The following is a 26,518-nucleotide window of genomic DNA, read 5'->3' as shown; positions in this document are numbered from 1 at the left end:
AATCTGAATAAAGCGAGAAAGTTTGTTTTATTGTCAATTTTATGAATTATGAAACATACGCAGCTCTTGCAGAAAACATAAAACAAACGTATCTTGCATGTAACATTAGTTTTTCAACCTAAACGACACAATACTTTTGACGAGTCATTTTATGCAAAATTTTAATATGTCACTTGGTTTACGTATTGTAGAATTTGGGGAAGGTAAATAAAATGTTAAAAGCTTTATTAATTTCGCGGAATAAACGTAAAACATTTTGTGAAAATATAATTATTTTATTACTTACTTTGATACATACATGACAGTTTGTATATAAATATGGCTTACATTTAGGACCTGAAATTTTGTTCTCGTAGTGTACAGTTTTATTTCAGTCTCAATAGATAGAGTAATTCGATAATCTTTCGATATTTCATATCCACAAATGTGTTTCACTGAATTAGACATCATTACTTTTAAAGTATATAATACGTCTTTAAAAATATATCGTTAGTCTTAATTTAATGAAATATTGAGGAAATTATTAATGTCAACATGTATACTGTAAAATATATTTATTACAAAACAATGAAAATAATGTATATCTTACTCACTGACCTATTAACATAAAATTTGCACAAAATCTGGAAGATAATAATCACTGCCATGTTTTTATGTTGGAAGTAGTATTGCAGAAGTTTTATCTTTGGACTTTACTGCAAAATTCATTTTTTTAGACTCAATGATTACTGCACAGGAGATTGAACAAATAAAAAATAGTATTCTTGTATATTATGTCATGGTATATCGTAAAAAAAGAATTGAATAATATGTAAAAATGGACAGTTTAGAAAAATATGAGCATGGGCTATGTTCCTGCCGAATGAACTGTTGGAACTGATTTGTATGCTTAGAAATTGAATATGAAATACATTGCCATGAGATCTTCAGTTTTAATAATAACAAATCAGTCTGAAGACTGTTAACTAATTCATATAAAATAATCAATATCGGTAAATTACACTTTGTGGATCACAATGTTTCATTTTTTTACATTCAAGAACATTATTTTATATTTAGGCATTTTCACTAGCTGGCTTCTTCTTGTTCTGAAAAATAAATATTTGTTTTGCCATTATTAAACAGATCATTGAGGATCATACCATGTTTACTGGCATTTTAAAGTAAACCTTACAGTTTGTTTAGACGGCTTGACATCTGCACTAGTAGTACGTGTTTTGGACCTTTCTTGTTCTAATTGTGCATGTAAAGATGTTACTTCCGATGTTAATTCATCTCTTATTTCTTGTAACTTTGCTACTTCTGCTAATACTGATGCTTTATCCTTCACTAAAGAAAAAAAAGTAACATTATTAATTATGTTTGCAAGTATTAAACTATAAGTAATTAAGGAATATCAGCTTACTTTCTCCATGAGACAATATTTGATACAGTTTTTTATTTCTTTCTTTGACTTGCGTTAACTCTGCCTTCAAGGTTTCAACTTGAGTCCTCAATTCATTTATGACTTCATCACGTTTCTCCACTTCTACCCTCAACTGGGCAGATGTGATTTCATCATCTATCTTTTTCAGCCTTATTTTCAAGATATCCTTTTCTTTTTCCCTTGTTATTTCTTTCTTTGTTTCTTTTTCAACTCTTTTAAAGAATTCTTTATCCAAGTCTGTAAAATTCTTATCAATTACTTATCATGTCATTTCCTTTTATACTTATCTTCTTTATGAAAAATTCCAATGACAATGAAATATTACCTTTGGGTTTTGCATCTCCAGTATCAGTAGGTACAACTGTAATTTGAACGTTGTTTGATCCCATGCTATTGAATTCGTCTAACGACATGGTAGCCTTTTTTGATTTTTTCCCCGATTTCTTATTTGGTTCTTGCTCTTTGTCTGATTTTGACACACTTACTAGTTGCTCTTCATAAGCAAGCTTTGACAGCAAAATAGCTTGATGCAACTCTTGCTCAAATGCTTCCTCGACAGCCTTAAGGAAATCACAATTGGGCATGATAACACACAACACTTATAAATATATCACTACTGAAACAAAATCTTAGCTGTAACAATTTATATGTGAAACTAGACTATGTTTTTCACATGTATCAATAGAGCCTACGGCATCCTATATATTCTAATTCCGACACAGAAAAATAATTAATTACGCCACTACCAAGTAAAATTAGACATACACACACACCTACAATTGTACATACCATTGTATCTTTTTGTTTCCACTGTTCCCATTGTTGATTTTCATTATTATTGTTATTGTTTGGTTTTTTCTTTTTTCCCTGTAAGCCAATTAAAAAAATTATAGATTAATACAACAAAAAACAAATAAGCTCATTTTAAAATTGCTCCTAAATTTTTATTCATTATTACAATATCATTCTACCATTTTTCACATTCAAAAAAAGATTAAAATTTATGAAGATTGTCCAAAATGAAGAATCTCGATTTGAATCGTGCAAACATTCCCGCCAGAAGTATCCGCAAGTACCCTGACGTTTACCGGTTAATCAAACGTAAAAAAAAACAACAAATACTACATGCGTCATACCTTGTTTTGTTTCTTCTTTTCATCCTTTTTCGGCGGCTGCTGCTGCTGCTTCGATTTGTCGTTTTTCGGTTTTTGAGTTGTCTTGCCAGTGGTAACAGTCTTCTGGGTTTTCTTCGGCTTGCAATCATCGTCATCGAGACTGAGTATCGCGAATCTTGACGGTACAGCGGTCGCCATTTCTGTCAACCGCGAATATACGTACTGATAACGAAACTACAGAACTTCCGGTATCGTTAGGATCACGAGACTCGTGATGACCGTCGTAACCCACGCTACTGTATCGTATAACGCGCAGAAAATCTGTAAACGCGTCGCATGAAACTTGCGTATACGTATACTTATCGTAGTAAGCTACCGTATATTGAAAAATGAAGAACGTCGTTAAGCTACGACATAAACCGGAAACGAATGGTAAACATTGACGCAAACCGTCAGCGCCCCTGTCGGAAAATATCGTCAAAATTGCACTCACCCGCCCGGTGACACAGTAGCACCAACTGTTGTGGGAAAAACATGAAATTGAATATTCTTGCAGTTTGCAGTTGATCAGTTTAGTATATGTATTTTCGATCATCTTAATTAGGTGTCAATTATCTTACAAAATTTTAGTTTCAAATATCTATTGAAGATTTTGATTCTCTTAAGTGAAGGTATCCCATTTAAGTCGGAACATATTTACAACTTATTAAAGAATAATTTTAGATAATCAAATATTTAGATATATTGATATATAAATAAAAAAGTGTATATAGATTTTTGAAAAAGTAATAAACATTTTTTTAAACGAATTTTTTTTTATTTATATATATGTATATAATAAAATATAGTTTGATTCCTCTAACGTTAGACATATTAAACTACCGTACTAAAATACTTTTTACGCACGTAATTTTTACATGTGCAACATTTTCTTCTTGTCGCGTTTTTTATAACATTTACAAAATTTTATGGGAAACGCATAAAGATAAATATACGTAACTCATCCGTTTTCTATGGAATGTATTTTAACTCGTCTGCTGTACATACTATTTGAATGAGTATACTCGGTCATAACTAAAATTATTTACAACGTAATTAGTTTAATTCGTTGTTCTTTGATCATTTGTCATTTTTTGGCGATATGAAGAGATTAAAGGTCCGCATAATCTGTTTCATTTCTCTCATGCTTAATTTTGTTTACATAATCAGCGGTAATTATCGAATATTAAACTCGAAGTTATATACAGTAATAAATACATTTCCGATAATGTTTGTTACAAGAAAAGTAGATCTCGTTTAAAGCTTTTAGACATCTTGGTTTAGTGAACCCCCGTGTCTTGCTTATTTATGGCTCTCTACAGTAAGCGAACAAAAACAGAAACGATCGATCGTAAATTAGAAGAATGTTCGAAATTAAATGAGCGGCGTGGTAGATTATCGGCGCGCAATGGTTGGTAACACTGCCGGATCGAGAGTCTCGATCAACGAGAGAGAAGGAAGTATCCATCTACACATCCATCCATCCACCGTACGGAGCCCCGTTGCACGTCGGGAAACTGAACATGTACGTACGTCGTACGAGCGACGTAGAGCGTTGAGTGTGTCGATTGCGTTCGGGGTTGGCTTGCACTTTTCGCGGTTGTATGTGCGCGCAACAACGTCGCGTGGTCGGCGATCGAGGTGCTCGCGAAACGGTTTTAGCGTGTAGTGACTGGGTGATAAGAGGTGAGCCGAGAAGAGAAACTCATTCTTTTCCTGGGACGCTCGCCAATTCTGGAGGCGGACGACTCGATCGGCGGCGTCGTTCCAACGAACAACCGGGGAGAGCCGCGACAACCACGACTGTGTGCATCACTGTGTGTGGTGGAGCATCCAATCACGGAATTCGCGGGCTAAGATGCCCGACGTGGCTCCCACGGACAACGTCGGCATCGAGACCAGGGTCAACGAAGCGGTGCGCGACGAGTGGAGCGACGCTCGCTCCTGGTTTCCCGCGAATACACCTCCGATCCCATTCTCACGTATACTTGTGCATATGGGCGAAGGATTCATCGTATTTTGAAACACGAGACAGTGCTCGCACGTAAATTATAACTGACTGTTTCGGGGGAATTATTTTTGCCTGACGTGGTAGCATGGGTTCTTACTACCCTGTCCCAAGATAACAGGCATAAAAACAACGACAATTTTATTACGATATACTGTTCCCGCATATACAGATTTGTACTTTTAACAGAGTACAGTGGACAGCTGAACATTGATGCGAATGTTTATGGTGCAATCATTGGATCTGGAAGGACAGATAATTAAATAAGGCTTGGTAAATGTTCTCTTTGATGAGTACAATAGTGACTGAGTTGTCTTTCATGTTTAGAGTTAATGGAAATCTATATGGAGCAATCGAAAGTGTTTTAACTATCAGTATGTGTATTTTATGTTCGACAAGCTACAAGATGAAAGAACTGTAATACAGAAGGTGCCTAGATGCTTAGGTGAATTGTTGGTTTTCATTGAGATTTGCATTTGTTTTATATGAATTCTTATATTACGGATGCTTCGTTCTCAATGAAGTAACACAGATTCTCATTGCTGGCATATTAAGATTATACTTGAATTGATAGACTACTTCTTTTGCATTGTTATATGTCCGAGCAGCTGATGGTTAAAGTGCTCGTTTGAGAACAGATGTAAGACAGAATAAAAATCTTTAATTTCAATGCTTATATTGTGAAGGAGTGAAACCGAAAAGTGTTTTAAGATGTGCGAACAAACAGAAATCAGTTACTTGGATGGAGATATTGTATGGGTAAAACTCGGAGCTTGTTGGTGGCCAGGACAAGTTACCGGGTTTCATAATTTACCTGAAGATATTCAACATGAATTTAAAAAGAAGCCTTTAATAGCTGCTGTTAAGTTCTTTCAAGAAGATACATAGTAAGAAATTTAATATTTCTTTTGTCTTTGTTAATATACATCTACCTGTTTATTTACATTTAATTATATTTTCAGTTTAGAGGTATTTAAGTGTTTAGTACATCTACATAATGTTGTTAATATAAAATTTTTACTGTTTGCAGCGAATTTGTCAAAAACTATCAACAAATTTACAAATACAATTGCACACAGAAAGATGAATTTATCAAAAAAGGACTTGGTATGCTTTTTATACATACATATTTTAATTGTACACAGTCTTTAGGATAAACATTTTTAAGATAAATATATAAAGTACACTCCTTTTTGAAGAAATTTATTATATTCAGTCATATGTCTTACAATATCATTATTTGCAGATAAATACAGAAGCAAGAGCAAAGATGGCTCTAGGTATATGGATAAATTCCCTGGAGATGTTGAAATGGCTGAGAAGTTAACAGGTGGTGATCCTGAAATATTAAGCCATGATAAATTTTGTCCAGAGGAAAAGCCGAATATATCGGCTTTATTCGGGGATAAGAAAATCCCGAAGAAGAAAAAAGAACGAGACGATATGCCCAGAAGAAGCGATGGAATGGAAGTGGTACGGAAAATTACACATCCAAGATTTTTAAGGGAAAGCGATCATGAGGTCCGAATTCGTCATCAACCTAGCAGTTTACCGTCTACGCCAAATAATGCCGGTTCTCCGCAATATCCTTGTCATTTGTGCAATTTTACTTCTTCTCGCGTTAATGTTATTATCTGTCATATCAAAAGTCATAGGTCTGGAAGTTCACCAATGTCAAAATCAAAAGTAAAGACGTATTCTCAATATAGTGGCAGCCATTTGGATGTAGATACTCCTAAAAGAAAGTATGCCAGAAAGGATAAGAGCCAGTCAAGCAGAAGTAAAAGTAGCAGCGAGTCGGGTAAAAGGAAGCAAACTAAACAAAACGAGAAAGCTGCTAAAAAGAAGAAAACAGATCCTAAAATTCGTGATACTATATTAGCAGATTGGGAGGATGAGTCTGATGAAGATATTAGTCTAAATCAGAGTACTCTGTCTGAGTCAACGCCTGTAAATAATTCACAAACGAAAAGTCAATTTGATTTTGATAAGTCTGATGAATCTGATCAGAAAAACGATACAAGTGCGGATCCTAATGAAATTATTGCAGAAACTGAAAAACTTCTTAAAGAAACCGAGAAATTGACATCAATTAATATAGTAGAGGATTCAGCAAATGATATTAATGTTTCAAAATCTTTCACGTCGAATCTTCTTGATAGGAAATCGGAGCAAGAGAAAGACATTCGAACATCGGATGTTGATATCAATGAATCTGCTGGAAAATCACAGAAAGAGAAGGAACCGTTGAATTCTGATAATGAGAGTAAATTGAATGCACCTAGCAAAGATGATAAAAAGTCATTACTGTCTTGTTTTGATTTTCATGAAGAGGAACCATCTATACCTCCCGTAAGGAAAAAGTCACGCGCGTTTCACCAAAAGAAAGAAATTATAAAGGAGTTTGAAATGAGTCAAGCTTTAAAAACGGAACAAGAGAAGGAAGCAGAGAATAATAAAATTGTGACCGAGACAAATGATAAGCTGAAAGAGAACGAAAAGTTGGATACCGTATTGTCTCCGTGTGTGAAAGATTTGGAGAAATCGGAAACAAATAAAATTGTCAATGAAGACAAACCAACAAACGATGAGGTTGAACAACTTAAAGAGAAAAGTACACCTGAAAAATTGCCGGAAGATGTGCAGACATCTGGTACTGGTACCTGCGAGACACAGTTAAAAATTGTAGAAATATTCGAGGTTGAAAAGGCGCGGGGTGAAAGCGAAAATGCTATGACTACTTCAAAAGCCGAAATACAAGAAGTTCCTAAAGCAAAACACGAGGAAGAGTTAACAAAAACTACAGAAGTAAATATGCAAATTGAAGCTGTTAACGAAAAACCAGTGGAAACTGAAAATATAATTACTGCCAATGAGAATACAGAAAGTATGGAGCAGCCTCCGAAAGAGGTGGACGAGGTTCTTTCCGAACGGTTGACAACAGAAACAGAAGACGAAACCGTTTCCGAGTCTGCTGATACAGTCCCTGAACACAGTGAGAATTCTGATGCAGATATGCTGGAACAAGATCCAGCATCCAATTCTGACATTACTTTATCAACTAACGAGCAATTAAATGTCACTCCACAGGCGAAAAAGCGTAGAGGTAGACCCAGAAAATCAAAATCCTTACATATTACCAGTGGGAGTGAAAGTCCAAGGTTAAAGGATAACAAAAGTCATCACAAACTTTTCGAAAAATTTGAAGTCGAGAGAAGGACTTCAGAATCTGACAGCGAACGTTCGTATAGTGGGAGAAAGCGAAAGCCGAATAAAAAATATTTAGAGTCTGGCATATATGTGCAAGATATTGATCAACGGATTTATAAGACTGATGATAGCCAATCTGAAAGTGAAGAAAAGAGTTCCGAAAAAATAAGAGGTAGAAGAAAGAGAAATAAAAAGTTTGCAGCAATTGACAAAAAAATAAGCGAGAATATCGAGCTTCAGGAGCAAAAAGAGTTAGAAATCTCTTGTAATGTGATGGAGGCAACAAAAAATAATGTCAATTCTTTCAGCATTGAATTGCAAGATGATTTGACCGAGAGCAGTACACGCAGTAATGAAAAGATTGTGAAGGAAGAGACAATAGATAGAGACAGTCAAGTTTCCATTGAAGTTTCTGAAAAATTGCAAGTGTCTTTGGAGGAAAACATTTTATCGAAAGAATCTGATGAAGCATTCATTCCTTCTGAAGATACAAAATCGCAGATAATGGAAAATGTTACTGAAACTAAAGACACAATACTCGAACTTGAGAAGGTGAAAGGTAATGAAATGGAAACTGAAAATTTATTAAGCTCAAGTAATGTTCACGAAGTACATTTGAAAGATCTGAATGCAGAATCTTCAAGCACAGTTCAGCTGGAAGTTTCAACAGAGAAAGAAGTGTTGCCGCAACAATCAGACATTTCTAAAACTATTGATATGTTACCGCCTAAAAAATCACAAATTAAAAAGTTCGAGTTGTCACAAATTGATTTTTTTGACGAAAATGCCTCTACTAATAAATCTCCTATAAAGCCTAAACTAGATAGTGAACAAGTGAAAGTAGAGAACATTGATGAAGTTAAAACCAACACAGATTCGATTGATTCTTTGAAAGAGGGGTCAAACTTCTGTCCAGAGACACTTGAAGCAGATAATAAAAATGAGGAAACCGTCAAAGAAGCATCGAAACAAGAAAGTGAAATGCAAAATTATGAAGAAACTGTACCGATGAATGAAAAAGTTCACGAAACGATAATAGAAGCTTCTCAAAATCAAGATCAAGAATTAAAATTAGAAAGCTCAGAACAAGTATCTAAAGAAATAGCATGTGCATCGGACGAACACCAAGCTCGGAAGAAATCATCCATGCAAACAAGATACAAAGGAAAATTTACACCAGACACGGGAGTTAAATCAAAGAAAGATAAAGAATTGTCTCTCGATGACAAGTCATCGAATACATTCCAAGAAGCTTTTTTGAAAACTCTACATATAGACAAGAAAAAGGACGGTGCAGCGGACGATCCTGAGGCGACTGGGAAAGGGAAGAAAGGCAAGAAATTAATGAAGAAGAAACCTGAAGAAGAAGTCGATCCAAATACATCTTCCGAGGCAACGCAAGATGTGAAAATCAGTGAGGAGACAGGCAAAACGACAGAAAATGTACCCAACAGTGAAACTGAGGAAAATAATACTCAAGTTACAGTTGTGAACAATTTTCAGGGTATAGAGGTCGTAGTTGATCAGAATATTGAAATTGACACGAAAGTAGATGATGCTGTGTTTCAGAACGTTGATCAACTTGCGTCGTCATCGAGTGAATTCGGCATCACGTCCAAGTCGTTAGCGCCATCACCTCCTACCGAGGACAGCACTAAATCTATTAGCATAGATATGCAAAAGGTGGATGAATCATCAAAGATGTCCACGTCCATGCCTTCACCGTCGTCTGACGTTACGGTACCAGTAAAGAAACGTGAAATGCCACGAATCATTGAGAATGTACCGTTAACTGAGCCCATGCAGATTTTAAAGTCAAAATTGTTAGATAAGTTACCACAGAAAGGGGTGAAGCATAAATTAGAGACAGATAGTACGAAGAAATCTGATCAGAAAAGTAGTCCAAAGGCAAAGCTAATGAAAATGGAAACTTCATCACCGAGCACCAAAACCAAAACTGGTTCAAAAGTAACATCACATATGTCGTTGACTAAAAAGCTACAAGTATTAAAGGCTGAAGAAGCAGAAACGGCTGCGATGATGGAAGCACAAAATGAACAGTTAAATTTGAAAACTTCAAAAACCTCTACGACAACCGGTACATCCGAGAAATTCATTCAACAAAGCTCTCAAAGTCTGGCAGACATGGAATTAGATATAAACTCGATGCCGTTTGTTTTGAGCGAAGATGTTTTAACTCCGGAAAATATCGAACAGATGCCAGTTGTTATATCCTCCATTATACCTGCGTCTAGTACAATACCAGCAACATTGTCTTTCACACCTACCACTCAAATGGTATCACCTACTCAGACGCAGTTTAAATTAAGCGACAGTGTACCCGAATTGTCGCCTACAAAGAAGAAAAGCGGTACTCCTGCGATTCTGAAGAATAAAAACAAGGCCAAACCCACAATTACAAGTATAAAAACATTGGTGCCGCCTCTAACTGGTGGTGTTAAAGGTATAAAATTCCAAAGTGCTCCGGCGACAAGCAAAGTATCCCCTCTTTTAACTCAAAAAAGCACTCCAGGTAAATATGTGGTGGTGCAGACTGCAGGGGGGCAGCAATTACGTTATAGTGTTCAGGGTAAACCTGGCACTCAACAAAAGATCGCTATACCGACCGGTAAAAGTGCTGGAAACGCTCAAGTAGTTCAACAAGGAAACAAAGTAGTTATATTAACATCGGCGCAATCTGGTCAAACGAAAATGTTACCGTTAAATATTTCGAAGACTTTAGGTAGCAAAGTTCAGAGAATTATGACCAGTAAAGGGCAAGTGCTTTGTCCCATTAGTCCACAGGGTATTATAAATTCTACGAAAACCGTGATTGCTCCAAAAGGGGACGCTGTCTCGCCAACTACATCTAAATTGCCCGCAGGCCATAAGATTATTAACACACAGGGTCTAATAGCATCGAAAGGTGTGCTGACTCCGATTTCTGGAGCAATTGGCAAGACAGCTCTACTGGGAACATTATCTCAAAGTATTTTTACGAAAGGTGGAATTTATACACCGATAAGCGCAGCTGCATTGAGTGGTGGTAAAGCTATTATTAGTTCAAAGGCCTTAGTCACAAAAGGTGCAACGATTTTGTCTTCTACGAACTTAGGTACTTCTAAAGCTATTTTAACTCCGATATCTCAAACTATTGCAGCAAAAACTATTTTAAATCCTCAAGGTATCAGTCCTAAAGCCACTGTTTTGACGCCGATAACAGGACAACAAGTGAAAGCGATTGCAGCAAAGAGTCCATCAAAAGGCAGCAAAGTGCAGTATCAGTCTGTACAACAAAAAGTGCAGTTACCTATGTTACAAAAATCGCAAAAGGTCTCAATGTCTTCTTCTTCGCAAGGAAGATCGGGACAGGTAAAAGGTGCAGGTAACACGATGATGTTGCAGAATCCTATCCCAGCGCAAAAAACTGTGCAAGGGAAGAGAATAGTTAAACAAACAGTTGTACAGCAAGGTTCCTCTGTTCAAAATATTACATCTCAAAGCGGTACCCAGCATGCAGTGGGTATAAGTCCGCAAGCTCAACAGAAAGGAAAGGCTGTATCTACTTCAGGCGTGCAAAAAGTTCTCGTTTCCCGTGGTGGTAGGCAGCAAAAAATGCAACAGAAGGTCGTTGCCCAGAAAGCACATGATCCTGCAATCACGGCTGTACAAAATATTCAAATGAAACAAATGGTTCCAGGATCAATGACAGGTGCGCCAGGTATGTCCAGGACATCGCAACAGAAACAATCGATTGGTAGCGTTACACCCACGAAATCTGGTAAAGGTCATGCGATCAGTAAAGCTGCCCAACATCAGAAGAATTTGTTGAATATAGCAATGAATTCAGCGGCTACAAGTAACGTGAACACGAATCTTTCCGCGTCTTTGTCTCTTCCGCCATTAGAATCTGTCGATTCGGACAAGAAATCGAAACTGGAGAACATACTTACCGAAGCTGTTCAGAAGGAACAACTTAAAGCGGAAATGGAAAAGGTCGATGAACCGAAGATAACAGCACAACCGCAAATAATGGCACTGCCGACAGAAAGCAGCGATGGAACGCAAACTTACGTTTTAGTAACAATCGACGAACAAGGACAGATACAGCCGCTTGATAATAATGCTCTTATGTCATTAGAGGGCACAACACAAAATCCAGACGGCACAAGAACCTTGTACATAGATCCCAGTTCGTTAGGAGAAGCTGGTACATTAGACAACATTGTGTTGCAATTTGATAATGGCGTACTACCAAGTATACAAACCAGTACCACGGAACCTGTACAGACCATTATCTCAGAAAGCTTCCCCACAGCGGAAGTAATACCGACATCGAATCAAGATATCTTGGCGGCTGCTCTCGCTAATACAGATTTCCAACAAGAAATCAGTTTATCGGAGAATCCAACGGCAAGTGTGATGACTGCTGGCTTGACTCAGACAAGTCTGATCAATCAGACTATATTACAATCAACTATCATCCCTCCGACAGAACCAATATCTTCACCTTCCGTGCTCGAAACGTCGTTGACTTTAAATCAACCCATAATGACTCCACTAGAGGTACCTACCAGTTTACCGATACAGGCAGAAGCACTTCCGACATCTACTGTGACAGCCATCCCAACGTCTCTTGAATTACCGATCACGATCACAAATCCTACAATTTCTTACATAGCAACGGGCGAAACGCAAATCCAAATTCCCGGCAATTCTATGCCAGATATTGGAGAAATCATGGAAAGTCCAAGTACCGCGGATATTGTAAGAACAGACATTCCTGTAACTACTCAGTATCTGGTACTGCCGGGTTTGGAGGCTAATATTCCTGCAGAAGTACAGCACGAGCAAAGCGACGCTATATCAATACCAACTGTTTCGTATTCGGTAGCGATACCAAATAATGTAGTTCTGCAAAGTTCGCAAGTTCAAACGACCCCTTCGATGCCGATAATAGACGACACCTTCGCAGGAAATGCACAACTTAGCTCTAACGTAGAACCATCAATAACGACGGAGCAAAGCTTTGCGGAGGTACCGGTTACCGAGATGCTTGTCTCAAAGTCTCCTACTTCTACGGAAAGTGTACAATCGCAAGACACCGTTGTAACATCGGAGGTGATAGTACCTCAAGATGACCCTGCATCTTCTCAAGAATCTATCGTGTCAACGAATGAGGTTAGTGTTTCAAACGAAGAACAGGACGCAGCAATGCCTTTGCAAGAAACGTATTCTTCTCAAGAAGAACCCATTAAGTCGGAAGAAATAATTTTACAATCTACAATTGATAAAGAAGATGATAAGTCTGATGTGACGATGGACGAACGAAGCAAAGAGGATAGTAATAACGATAGTGTAATGCATATGCAAATTGTAGAGCAACCAGATGAATCCATGACGAGCAGTATGTCCATAGTCGACGATACTGCTGTAGTTACATCTGAGTCCAGTGTAAAAATGCCGTCTGTCGAACGTACGAGCTTCGAAGAGTCGAATGAAATCGATACAAACACCTCTCTGGAAGCAAAAAATATACAGAAACTTAAAGAACTGCATTTCACTGAACAGTCGGACGGGAAGGTCGTCCACTCTCCTGTAACAGAAGAACAAGCAGCAACATCTAACGAGGTGGAAGGTGCTCGAGAAACGTCTGAAATTTTACCCGCCGAGTCGATGAACCGTTTGGACGAGCAGAGTATGGATATAGACGAAGCCATCGGCTCCAAACTTTATGCTGCAAGTATAATAAAGGAACCAGAAGATTGTCAACGAGACGAGCCATCGTCTCAGGGAGAATCAGAACCGGTCGAAAGGAACATAGACTTGCAGTTCGATGAGACGAATTCGGAGACTAGTCATGAAACACCGTCACAGTCCTATGAACAGTTCGGTGTTGCCGTGACTACCGATTCTACTGATTTACCTAGTCAATCTGCTACGAAATCAGAAAACTCGAGGGAGCCATCGCAGTCGATAACGTACGAACCAATGGAAACGGACGAAGAGGCGATCGTCACAGAGCCGCCGAGTCAATCGTTTGAACATTCGAAGATGAACGAAGCTTCGCAATCGTATGAAACTTCCGCGGAAGAAAGTACGAACGCACCCACGCAATCCTTCAACGAGCTCATGCAGAGTCAAGATGAAAGGACAAGCATGGACGAAGGTATAGACGATCAAACGTTCCCAACCCAGAGCTACGACGTCGGTAAGGCTGAAAATATTCCAGAGAACTTGGAAACCGATACGGAAATTAGCCAAGAGGGAAACATGCCGTCTCAGTCTAATGACATCGGTGCTGACGGTATTGGTACATCATCAGTGTCCACGAACAATTCCGGGCTGAACGAGGATGAAACCGCGAGTTCGTCGTACGTTCCAGAAACGCCTGAGAATCAAGAGAGAGATCCAGACCAAGAAAGTGCAATAAGTACATCATCCTGCGAGATTCCACCATGTGCAGAATTGAATATCGCGTCCTCTAGCGGGGAGCACACAACCATCCATGACAATGGAGTACCTGAAATACCAACATCGTCGTACAATCTGAATCCAGACATTACATCGACTCACGTGGATTCAGTGCCGACCTCTAGCTACGAAGAACAAAATGTGTCGACCTCGTACGAGGTGCCGATTTCAATGCCCGGCCTAGAAGAGACTCCCTCGCAGAACTTTGTCACCGAGAGTACCGATCACAGAAACGAACCTTCCAGTTACTATGCCCATCACCAAGAAGTGACAGCAAGTTACTACGAATCGGTTGGCCAAGAAACAAATTCTAGGCTGGACGAAGATCCACAAGAGGAGGTAACGCCCAGTTATTATGAGGCTAACCCACAGGAAGCCAGTCAGAGCTACTTTACACCAGAAGAAGCTACGCCGAGCTATTCCAGCCATAATGTTTCGCCGAGTTACTATGATCATAGACCAGAGAGCGAGGCGAGTCAAAGTTATTACTCAGCGGATGACATACAGAAAACAGAACGATCCTCCTCGCAGAATATCGAGGCGTCCCAAAGCTTCTACCAAGAGCAATCTGACGAGTTAAAGTTAAGACAACAGGGAGAAGCTACGCCGACCTATACCGAAAGATATCCGGTCGATTACACATTGGAGAATTCCCCGATAGAAAGGCACGATCTTGTAGAAAGTTCTGTACCAGCCACCAGGCCTACAGAGAGGTAATACATTATGATGGGTAATAGCATTACGCTATAAGGAGAGTCCTTGTTTTTTTATAGACTATTGATCATTGCAGCCATCGATAGATAAACTCGAGTCTATTTTCAACTGTACATATAATATTAAGATGATAAGTGATTAGGTGTAAGGTTAAAATTAGAATATTACTATAATTTATATATATATATATACATATATATATATATAAATAAATATATATATACCAACATGTATATATATACATGTTAACACAATGTGTGTATATATATCGACAACGGATATAATCCGTAAATAGAATTCAATATCTAAGCAATGTGTAATTAACAGGAAGAAATATGGTTTCATTGCAAAGACACTATGATCTTTTATGATCGTTTAATATATTGAAGCTCTGACGATACTTCAGTATGATGTATCCGTAACTTCATTTTCACTCTCTCACATACAGATATGTTAATACTTTGGCATACGACAAATTCCTTACTATTATACGTTTTTAAATACCATATGCATGCAATGTGTATATTGTAAAATTTCGCCTGTGGATCATTGGAGTAGTAGTATGATTTACCGATCGCTCGTTTTAATTATATAATTGTTGCAACGAAACTGTCATTCGCTCTATTAGTAATTCGTCTCGCGATCACGTCGAGACGAGTAAGAATTGTAGAATATTTATACGTTCTCACGGGTTTTTATTGAAAATAATCAAAATCACTACTACTCCGTGGCATCGAGTTTTCACGTGCGGTCTTTTGTCTAACGCCCGAAGGAACATGAAACTCGAGTGATTGTATGATAATGAATGCACAATATATCTTCTAATGAATTATCAATAACGTACGCCCCGAATAATTTGTAAAATACGCAAGTAAAGACTTCTTTTGGGCTATTCATCCGAAGACTTAATTTTTCAGATAAGTTCTTCACTATCCTTCTATTTCGCTCAACGGACCGTCTGCCGATAGAAATTTTTAATGTTGTAAACTAATCGCAGGCCCGAATGATTGAGCGAATCGAGGATCGTGTTATTAGACATACAGTGTTTAATTTGTAGGGTACTAGTTTACATTTATGAGAAATAAAGAAGCCTATTATTTCAACTATAATGATGTGTAATCTGTGTGTTGATGCAATGTAAAGGATAAAAAACGGTTTACCGGGGAATCTGTCGTGTTTGAATCGCGTTCACGCCCGCGTAATTTTAAATTAATGTATTCGAACAAGTGGTGTAAAAAGGGAACGATCTGGTTACGAACGGAACAATTTTATTTCTGTAATATAATTAAATTCATCCAGATATTGCATAATTTGGCCATGAAGAAATTTAGAAGATACAATGTGCGAAATGTACATTTTAAAAATTTCCTAACATTAACTACAGCTTCGAGACATTTTGTGGATTTCAAACAAGACAGGTTTACCACTGTATCCTAATAGAAATGATTATATTATATTCTTTATAAACTCATGTTATCAAAAATAAATTTGTTTTTATTTCCCGTGGCGTTTTCAATCATGGTCACGTATGTACATATTATATTATTGTCAAGGGAAGGAAGTTTATTAATTACAGTTGTTAATGTCTCGCGAAAATAAATTTACAAACTTGATATCAATGTTTTCCGGGTAAACATAGAGGAAAAATCAATTTTCAAAATGGACTGAATCGTTAAGAATTAATTACTTGAATTCATTTTATACGTGTATGTTTGTGCATGTACATAATGTACGTATATGTATGTATCTGCATAAATATACACATGTATCTTCCACTCAAAGGATTTACATAAGGACATTTTTCTGTACCTATGAATAGTATATAATACTTTGAGATGGGGAAATTATGGTTACATTTTCTATTAAAAACTTTCTGATACAATCGTAAGGTGAGATATGTAATAGGTACATATTGCTTCATTGAAGTAATAAAGTCTAAGTGGCATAAAGTGATACTAAATAAAATAGCATTGCTGCGTTCTTATATCAGTAACAATTTGATATTTTCATCACTAACAATAATTAGCTTTTTATTTCTACAGTGTGCACGACATACACGATTGTAACTAAGAGATAAAATAAATATATGAATATTTACGTAACAGATTATATGTACAATGAATCTGTGTTATGGTTGTTTTATTATTTCAGAATATCCCATTATTAAAATCTTTGTAAAGAAATCGTAGTTTATCTTTTTTGAGTCTGTTTTCATAGTTAAGATTTCAAGTAATGATTGTAAAGAATTATTTTCAAAAATTTCTTATAAAGAATATTTTATAAAGATTGTTAAAAAAATCATTCAAATGTGTTGCGTTTTCAAGTTTTTTTTATTAATTATATCGTATAACATTCTAATTATTCAAAAATACTTTGTAATTTAAAAACGCGTAAGAAGTACGATTATTATCAAGATTATTATTATCAAAGATTTATTACCTAAAATAATCCCAAAATACAATAAATTATGTTACATTTATAGACGTATGGTCATTTATATACAATATAGTAGTATTTGCAATAGAAAGGAACACAGTCTTTGTGATCATTGTTTCGATTGATTTGAGTTTATTTCCGCCAGTATTGTGCAAACTTGTGTAATTGTTCTACTAACGCTGCCATTACAGCTGTTACCGATAAGTCCAACAGATTGTGCACATAATGGACTGCTTCTTCGTCGCTTAAATCCAGTCGTAATTTATCTTGAACTTTTTTCACAGCTTTATCTGGCTCCAACGCTATGTCTGGTACGCTGGCGTCGACCATTAATGAAAATAGGTTTAATATTAAATTCGCATGTCTGCGTAAGTGCAGAAATGCAGTGTAACACTGTTTTCGAAACTCGTGATAATGTTCTGATCCTACACCTCCCATAGCTTCGACCATTTCCTTACTTAATTTCATTGGCGGTGGTAAAGGTTTTGGATCTCTGCCCAAAATATACCCAAAATCTATGTGGAAGAGTTTTCCTGCAATGTAAATACCTTTCAAATCAACCACATTCAGCAGTATTATCATATTTTAAAATTTACAAGTTTACCTGACGTTGTCAGGAGCAAATTGTCTAAATGTCGATCACCAACGCCAAGTACGTACGTGATAATACAATAACCAGCTGTAATATAAATTTATATGCAATATGTATAGCATCGCTTTAACGTAAATCATTTTTTAGGAAACACTATATATTTACCACAACTTCGTACATAAGTATCCATAACTTCAGGTACTACGCCGTAAGGACCATTTTCAGAAGGATGATGTTTGCGAAAAAAGCTTAATATGGAACCTTCACTAGCTAGAACTTCAGCAACCGTTGTAGACTCGATGAATTGTAAAAATCCATGCCTAGTACTTGTTGCAAGTACCCTACGAACAGATTAACTGTTACTCTATGTAATATAATACACGATATAGGATTCATGAATATTTCATGATTAAATATTCACCTATACGGAGTGAGCTTTAAATCTAAGTTTTCTCTCCTCAATAACTTATCCATAAGCGCTATCGTTTGTAAGATTAATTGATCTTGCCTTAGATCGTCGCCATGTTTAAAAATTGCAATGTATTCGCTATTGTCCGTTGTCAGAAAAGTTAATTTTGATGGCATAAGGGCTGACTTAAAAAGACTTGCTCTAAAAGCAAAATCTCGAATTATTAAAGCATAAATAATTTCTATTGTAAAAAGTCAAAGTTCATGTATATATACTTTTCTGGGATGATGCCTTTAATACAAATTTCTGGATCTAAGGGGAAAGGTATCGGTTCGAAATTGGAAAAATTGATTTTGAATGCCGGATCCGGATCAGCCAGTAATGCTCTGAGCCTGTCGGTCTTCTTTTTACGGTTCCCACTTTCTCTTGCGACTGCTTTCACGAGCGCCACTAATTGGTCAATAAATATTTTTTGACGTAAAAGGAACGCCCTCCTTTTTTGCCAAACGGCATTTCCTTGGGCTAACATTGTTGAAAACATCGACATTACTGTAATATACATTTCTTTAACGCGTGTGTCTTGTTTCGCACTTATGGCCGGGTCATTTTGATCTTCGCATTCGATAGAAAGGTACCAATAGAAGTAATTCGCCAAGGTAGTATTCTGACACGCGCGAGTGATCAAGAAAGATGCTAAATCCATCAGGGAGTCTTGATTCGTTGAGAATCGTCCGCTCTCTGATTCACTGGACTGTAAATCATGCGTACTATTTGTGATAACCCAGAAATTCCATTTCTATATTGTATTATTTACAGCTGTAAGCCAATGATAATACTTACATTTGTTATAGGCGTAGAAGAGGAATCGTTAATCTGTACTTCTCTATCTAATTTTTCAACTTTCTCAGACTCTTTTTCCTTCATTAACGTTTGATGTGCTCTTTTAATACTTTCGAAATCTTCGTATTTTAGAGCTTGTACCAACTGTAATAAGTATAACATTAAGTCATCGTCGGGTGCTTGATTAAGCCGAGCTATAGCGTATCTCCTGACGGCCGGATGCGTGAACGCTGGACCAAGCAGTTCCAATGCATCCTCGGGATCGGGTGGAGCCCACAACGCCAACATTTCTAAAGCTTGTCGTTCTTCTCCCGCAACTTTCCAATTCACACATTTCACAAATTTCGTTAAAGCTTTTTTCTGACTGGACAAATAAAACCTGTACTTCCAAATCAGATCCTGTTCCTCGGTAGACAGCGCCGTTGTCGGAGGATAACTTAATATTATGTTCAAAGCATCGCGTACACTCGAAGTTGGTTTTAATTCCCTGGTATGACCACCACTGCGTAAACTTCGAGCCAGTTTATGATGTTTTGCTTCCACGAGATTTTCCTAATCATAACAGAACATTTGTTAAAGAGTGTCTGGAACTATAAGTAAAAGAAGAAGATGTACATTTCTATATTGGAAGTGTTTTTTCATAAGGAAGCTATTTTATGGTCAGACATACTTGTAAAATCTCATAATCAGGAAGAGTTACTACATCTGGTTGAGATCTGTGTTGTACAACTTCATCTCCATCCTTTTCATAATATACTACGGAGTACTAGAATAACAAAATATACATCACTGTGATAACAATAAAAGAGAAAGTAAGTGTATTTATGAAGTATAAAGTGTTGCTTACTGGTATACCATCCATAGTGACTTCTGGAAACTCAATCATTAAATACAAATACTCAGATGCTCGTTTCTCTCTTTCATTAATCAACTCTATTTCCCTGAATGTTAATCTGTCCAGCCAATCAACTTTGTTCATTTGTCCATTTCTGTGTTTCTTCACAAGCTTTGCCAATCGTTGCATCTGTTCTTTTCCATGATCCCTGGTCTTTCCTGGAGTACTGGTGGATACACTACCATCTGCCTCCACACCAGGCCACACTCTAAGGTCTAACATTCCCTGACGAAATACTCCATGCTTCCCGAATAAAGATATTGTGGTACCGCCCACTGATAGTTGTCTACCAGGGCCAACACAATCATACAGGCTTATACATAACTGAGCATCTCGTGGTAGATCAGAATAAGAAATAGGAAGAGTCACCCATTGGTTCCAACTATGAAACAGTCAAGAAATAAATTAGTGGAATCTTCCAATGTACATGCTAGATAAAGATAGAATTATACATACTTCCAACGCGAAGTGAAATGTTTATAAGCAGTGTGAACAGGCAAAGCTAGAGGTCTACCGCCAGCCCACACCTGCAGAGAAGCTGCTAAGTCTCCTCGTCCACCGTTAACTCCGTATAAACCGGAATATTTTAACATAGGGTCTATAAGTAATTTGTCATATTCTGGTCGTTGTCTTTTACCTTCTAAAGTACCTCTGCAAGAAACACATTTTGCAATTAAATATCTAAATGTCTGTTTTTCACCCGGATTACGCACTGTAATCCGATTATCTCATATTTAATGGTATTCTCCGTGGTCCAGTTGTCCCAATCAGAAAGATACACCAGAGTGCATCTATTATGGTAACCTGATACCAGCTGATACTGACGTTTATTGTATTCAACACACTCACAACTGAATCTTACATTTTAATTTGTATCCTCGTGTCTAAAGATGAACTGTACACATAGAAAAACTTATCATTAATGTCTTCCATGATTATACAGTTCATGAAATTGTACGCTGAACGCGTTTCGCCACTTCTTACTTCCCCATTATTCTACCGCGTCGTCCGCGCTACCGTGCATAAATACACGAATACGTGCTGCACATATGTATCATCACAGCTGTGTAACACCTACCAAAAAGGGGTTTAAAACGATCCGTAGTGCAATCTATAGCAAACTGTCCAAGTCTTAGCTAATTAACAGTGCCTTTTAACCGAAAGATGGCACCATCATGATACTGCCACATTTGCACAGACAAAATATATATAAGTTACGATGAACCTGATGAACTATACTACTATACACAAAAAAATTAAATAGTAATTACTAATGTAACAGTGGATAATTGTTACTTAATAATATCGAAAAGGAGTGCATTTTTATTTTCATTGAAGTCTAATTTTCTTATTTCTTTTATCATTATTGTTACATTACTTTCAAAACTGTCTAGTCTAATATGGAATTTTCTTTTAAGCAGCATTATAGATTAATAAAATAAATAATAGAAGAATAACATGTACAAACAGAAATACATGGGGTCCAAAGCGCAAAAGGAAATAATATGTAAAATTCTTTCTTTGAACAAATAGTTTATTTGATTTCTTGTCTTAGAACTTATATGTGCATCATCTTGTTGTATAGTACAATTAGAATACAAATAAGAGTTATGACATATCGAATTGTTTTTGTTTATTGTGCAAAAATATTTCAATGGATCATGTTTGACTAGTTTGCGCAATTAATCAGTAGAGAAAATAATAAACTTGGAAGATTTATTTCATCCAACGTTGTAACGAAACGTGCGTGAACCTTCCGCGTTATTACAATTATACTTTATAAATTAAACTAAATCAGCATACTGCATTCATTTAGTTACTACATGTAAACAATGTATAGTATTTTTCTATTTAAATTAAGCAAAATCTTGCAAAATTTATAACGGATTTGTTTATTTTTAATTTTTCCGAAAAATTATTTAATGATCATTAAACCGTGCCATATTGTTGTTTTATATACATACACTGTCAATGATCATGAATACAAAGTTTAGTTTTACATTGTTTCATATTATGTTGAACAGACGGAACTGTAAAACAGAAAAGTTTCTTAGATAATGGTGAGAGTCTACCATTTTTTACACTAGACTCACATTGTTGCATATGCAAATTTATCACTCATGTACATATTGTTTGAAGAAATAGAAAAATATATTGTTTTCAGTCATAGATGATATTTGCAACTTGTTTAATGTGTGGTTCCTTCTTCAAGCACTTTAAAACTTATTTGCCGGTTACAACCCTTAACTAATTTTTACGTATTCGAGGGTTTAGCAGGAAACTAAGTTTTACGTAATTTTGAAGAAATCAACCTGTAAGATAATCAATTAATTAAAAAAATACGTGATTTACTTCAGCCTTGCTTTTACAACAGTTGCCTGAATCAGTCTCTTCTCCCAATAAGGCCCTTTTTGAGATCCACAAATTTCATTCTCGGTACTCTGAATTAAATACAGATGATATAAAATATTCATCTGTTTCCTTGCAGTTTGAACAGACCTTGAAAAACTTATGTAACGTGCTCATGGTTCGTTGAGTTTAAAGCATTGCACTTAATAGTAATAAAATATACATATGTATATATATATATATAATTGACAAAGAAACCGACATATAAAACTTTTGTACAATTTAATTTAATGTAATCAATTTTGATAGACAGTGAAGCTGATTAAAGGAATGTCATTATTATGTACATGAGTTACGAAGTGTAAAATATGAGCTCAGGAATTTGTCCCTCGTCAGTAGACGTTCCATTATTATCACCAGACTCAATACTAAATTCGAACTTAACTTTTCCATTTCCCGAATCACTATCCACCATAACTGTTTTTAAACCCTTAGTTCCATAGTGGGAGTAAGGACCCTGAAATAATCATATTAATACATAATATGATTATACATACATCAGTATTAATACATAATATTTAAAAATATATAAAGAGTATTAAAACAATATCACTACTGCACCAACCTTAAATGTTGCTGACGCGGTATAAATCGTATTTGGTAGAATTTCTGCTAATTCTTTGAACATTAAACGATAAGTGTACTTAGAACCATCACAGCTAAAACTTGTTGAATTCGTAGCAATCACTTTCCCCGAAGCAGTGTGTATCAATTCTATTAATACTTCGTATATCGCTGGGCCATGCATACTACCGTAGACTCCATAGCCAATCAAAAATATACGCCTATCGACACTAAATCTGTGAACGTAAAAGATTAATTTTACAGAATAACAGTACCACCCAATGTGACATACCTTATGCGGTCACTTGTTCCATTGTATCCCCATCTACTTTTAGTATGTTGAAATCTGCATACAGTTTGTTCCTTGCCAGTCATACAACAACGGGGCATTGTTTGAAATTCAACTACTGGTTTTGGGTTCAATATGAAATACGAAAATAAAGAGAGAACCTAAAACGTATTTCATTAATGTAAAAAAAAATTTAGAAAAAAACTTATTCGGTTGTACATTAATAGTATTAACCTCTGAATAATTCAGAAGTCCTGATAGTGCTGGACCAGCAGTAAATTCTTCTTTGGACATTAAAGGAAAGCGAATCAACGAGAAAGCACTACCCAAAACTAAACGTTGATTTTCTGGAGTAACTGGTAGCTGATGCCTTATACATTCTGCCTCTGACCATCTATGTAAGACAATAAATACATAATTTCATACATAACAGGTAGATCTCTAAATGTATTCTTATATACCTTAGAACTGCTTGGAATATTTTAGACTCTCTAACACGAAGGGTGTCTCTTTCCAAGACAATTTTCAGTGTGTCAATATCAATATCTGTGAATCCATCCGCATTCAGTGCTTCCCTAGTAAATCTATCTATGGTGTCCAAGCAGACTGCAGCCAGTTGAGGCTCGTCAAACAGACGAGCTTGTGTCAGAAGCAAAAAAGCATTATCACTAGTTAAGTTACTCTTCAGATAATCCACACAGTGTTTCTCTAAAGCCGACACAGCATATTTCTTAGCCGTGTATAATGTCATCATCACACTCTCAGGATCTATCTCTATTTTATCAGTATATAAAAAAAGAAGCACTGCCAAGAAGGCAACAGGTTCTACATCAGGTACTTCTATCTCCGAAGAAGTTGTTGCAAGTGTTCCATTGAACATTGCATCGAAAACAGCACTTCCAGATGATAGGACTAGCTTATGAGCTGGTATACGTTGTTTCTGAGCTCCTCTCCCTACTATGAAACTCACATCAGACAGTATCTCATTATTAAACAGAAAGACAATCCTTTCACGCATTGTAGCCTTTGTACTCTGCCAATTATACGCAACACTAGCTTGATTATTTGTGGTTGTATTTTCTAAAGGTACATTCTGGGGTCTTCCTTCCAAATGCAATGTATTTGCTGCGTTTGTTGGAGGCCTACTAAAATATGGATACCAACACAATTACTATATTGTGTACTGCATGTAGTTGTACTCTTGTTGAAAGAGATATAGTGATTGCAAAATTGACCAAATTCAAAGATTGGAAAAATAAAATTGACAAAGATATAGAATATAAAGGATCTTATGTTTCTTTTATTTTAATTTAATTTCATTGGCTGTTCAAATGCAAACAGAGAACACAACTTTAAAAATGTCAATGAAATTTTGTAGTGATCTCACTAATAAAAGTATTGTCATTAGTTACTATATATATATATATATGATGATCATGTGCAATCACACGTTTAATAAATCTAGAAAACAATCACATTAAAAATGTGATTCATAATGTAAATTTTATTCAAATGCTTACTTATCCCCATTAGAGAATGAAGTCTCTCCACTTCTAGCCGTAGAGGAAGTTGGCTGATCCTCCTCATAAACAAAATTAAGTGCACGTCTGGCTCGTGAAAGGGTGACATTGACAATTGGCTGAGTGTTTCGTACAGGCTCCCGAGATGAATCTACGTAGTCGATGAGGCTCACCAACTCTAAGTTCCCCTGAGGATTGTCGCCGTCTTCCTGACTTGAGCGTAAATTATGCAGCCTCGACATGACATTTGGCACATCGTTCAGGGACGGTTCCGAGGACATTTTCATGCATGAAACGTAATATTTCTCAACGTATTGCCCCGTCTCTTCTAATTGCACCGTATCGTGTCGGATAAGGCGGCACGAACGTCCTCATAAGTTCGACCGCCTCGTCGCTAACGTTCAGCGTTCACTACGAGCGAACATTCAGACTTCAATGAGAAGATGTTATAGGTATCTGGTAAAAGGTACGAGCGTCATCGTGCAGAAGTAATCTCTTCACCTGTTCACTGGCAGGTGCCAGTTTTAAGATCTACATACACGTGTCTCCGTCAATGGCACCTGATCGGAATGTGCTCCGAAATAAATTGCGCTTACCCCCTCGGACTATAATCACAGACGAGGTATAGAATAGACCAATGATGGGCAACTCAACGGCCGCCAATTCACTGGCGGGCAACAGCGTGCAGCGTGCGGGTATATGGCAGTATGGGTGACATGTGTGAATGAGAGCACCATTATCTATCATTTTCTTCGCACACAAATATGTCGTTTCCCGCGCTTTTTTTTAAATTTTCAGAATATATTATTTTGCTATTATTTATTGTTTTTTCTTATGTTTTTGGTAAATTAAAATTAAGAATAGGAGTGGAGATAGTGCGGGATTAATAAATAACGAATATGTATGATTTGACTGTTTTTTATTGAAAAATCGTAAGAAAATATACAATTTACAATGGTATTTGTATAAATTTAATAACAGTTGCTTTAAATATTACTTATGCATAATACTATTTAATATAAAGACACCATTTTCGCGTGGCCGACACACGATCAGGTTGCTTCTATCACCGACTAGATATAGAATAGACCTATGCTCCAATGCTTTTTTCTGTCCCACGTTCATAGGGCTACATAACCCTGTTACCATTTTAGTGTCAATACCCGACGTTACCGATAAAGCATGAATTCTGAGTATTATTAGCACAAATGAAGTGTTTCATATTCCATTCATATTGCATGTATCTACATGATTTGACGGGAATAAAAATATCCGATGCTTCAGTTTAAGGGTAAGGGATAATGTTACTTTTTACATGTTCTTGCTTTATTCGTTTTTATATCTTGCCTTACATTTGTATATTTGTAACAGATAATTTCAGAATAGATGTAGTTTCATAAATAGTTTATCAAATCTACCTTTTGACCGGCGGCTTACAATTTCCCTTGCGGGAATGCCTTACCGTAATGAGCCATCTCGTAGCCGTGGCATTCCGGGAATCGGGTGACGTCACGGCGTGCGAGCGAGAGCGGGAGAGCGAGCCGCGGTATCGGTGCTCTCCGTCGGTGTTGACGGGTG

At 36.7% G+C, this 26,518-nt stretch overlaps 4 protein-coding genes across 4 annotated transcripts; 1 reads left to right on the top strand and 3 right to left on the bottom strand.

Moving 5' to 3' along the window:
- Positions 1-946: 946 nt before the first annotated feature.
- Positions 947-2,882, bottom strand: LOC107188279 (G kinase-anchoring protein 1-like). The gene is made up of 6 exons (XM_015576548.1): positions 2,563-2,882; positions 2,216-2,293; positions 1,752-1,986; positions 1,406-1,663; positions 1,175-1,329; positions 947-1,088 (listed from the first exon to the last, which is right to left on the bottom strand). Exons 1-6 carry the CDS (start codon positions 2,737-2,739, stop codon positions 1,056-1,058), a joined length of 936 nt encoding a protein of 311 aa, XP_015432034.1. The 5' UTR covers positions 2,740-2,882; the 3' UTR covers positions 947-1,055.
- A 2,218-nt stretch (positions 2,883-5,100) lies between these two features.
- LOC107188301 (mucin-17-like) lies at positions 5,101-15,058 on the top strand. Its single transcript, XM_015576576.1, has 3 exons — positions 5,101-5,475; positions 5,619-5,695; positions 5,835-15,058. Exons 1-3 carry the CDS (start codon positions 5,300-5,302, stop codon positions 14,987-14,989), a joined length of 9,408 nt encoding a protein of 3,135 aa, XP_015432062.1. The 5' UTR covers positions 5,101-5,299; the 3' UTR covers positions 14,990-15,058.
- Positions 15,059-17,554: 2,496 nt separating this feature from the next.
- LOC107188272 (phosphatidylinositol 3-kinase catalytic subunit type 3) lies at positions 17,555-21,162 on the bottom strand. Its single transcript, XM_015576541.1, has 10 exons — positions 21,021-21,162; positions 20,615-20,809; positions 20,111-20,540; positions 19,934-20,029; positions 19,264-19,815; positions 18,699-19,174; positions 18,436-18,624; positions 18,180-18,355; positions 18,027-18,101; positions 17,555-17,955 (listed from the first exon to the last, which is right to left on the bottom strand). Exons 1-10 carry the CDS (start codon positions 21,104-21,106, stop codon positions 17,555-17,557), a joined length of 2,676 nt encoding a protein of 891 aa, XP_015432027.1. The 5' UTR covers positions 21,107-21,162.
- A 1,604-nt stretch (positions 21,163-22,766) lies between these two features.
- On the bottom strand, positions 22,767-25,593 carry LOC107188249 (BTB/POZ domain-containing protein 1-like). Its single transcript, XM_015576512.1, has 6 exons — positions 24,941-25,593; positions 23,882-24,562; positions 23,655-23,814; positions 23,424-23,581; positions 23,133-23,367; positions 22,767-23,024 (listed from the first exon to the last, which is right to left on the bottom strand). Exons 1-6 carry the CDS (start codon positions 25,225-25,227, stop codon positions 22,860-22,862), a joined length of 1,686 nt encoding a protein of 561 aa, XP_015431998.1. The 5' UTR covers positions 25,228-25,593; the 3' UTR covers positions 22,767-22,859.
- Positions 25,594-26,518: the final 925 nt, after the last annotated feature.

This window comes from Dufourea novaeangliae, unplaced genomic scaffold, assembly GCF_001272555.1.
Source record: "Dufourea novaeangliae isolate 0120121106 unplaced genomic scaffold, ASM127255v1 scaffold118, whole genome shotgun sequence".
Classification (NCBI taxonomy): domain Eukaryota; kingdom Metazoa; phylum Arthropoda; class Insecta; order Hymenoptera; family Halictidae; genus Dufourea; species Dufourea novaeangliae.
The sequence above is the reverse complement of the archived record's forward strand: the minus strand, read 5'-3'. Positions and strand labels throughout refer to the sequence as shown.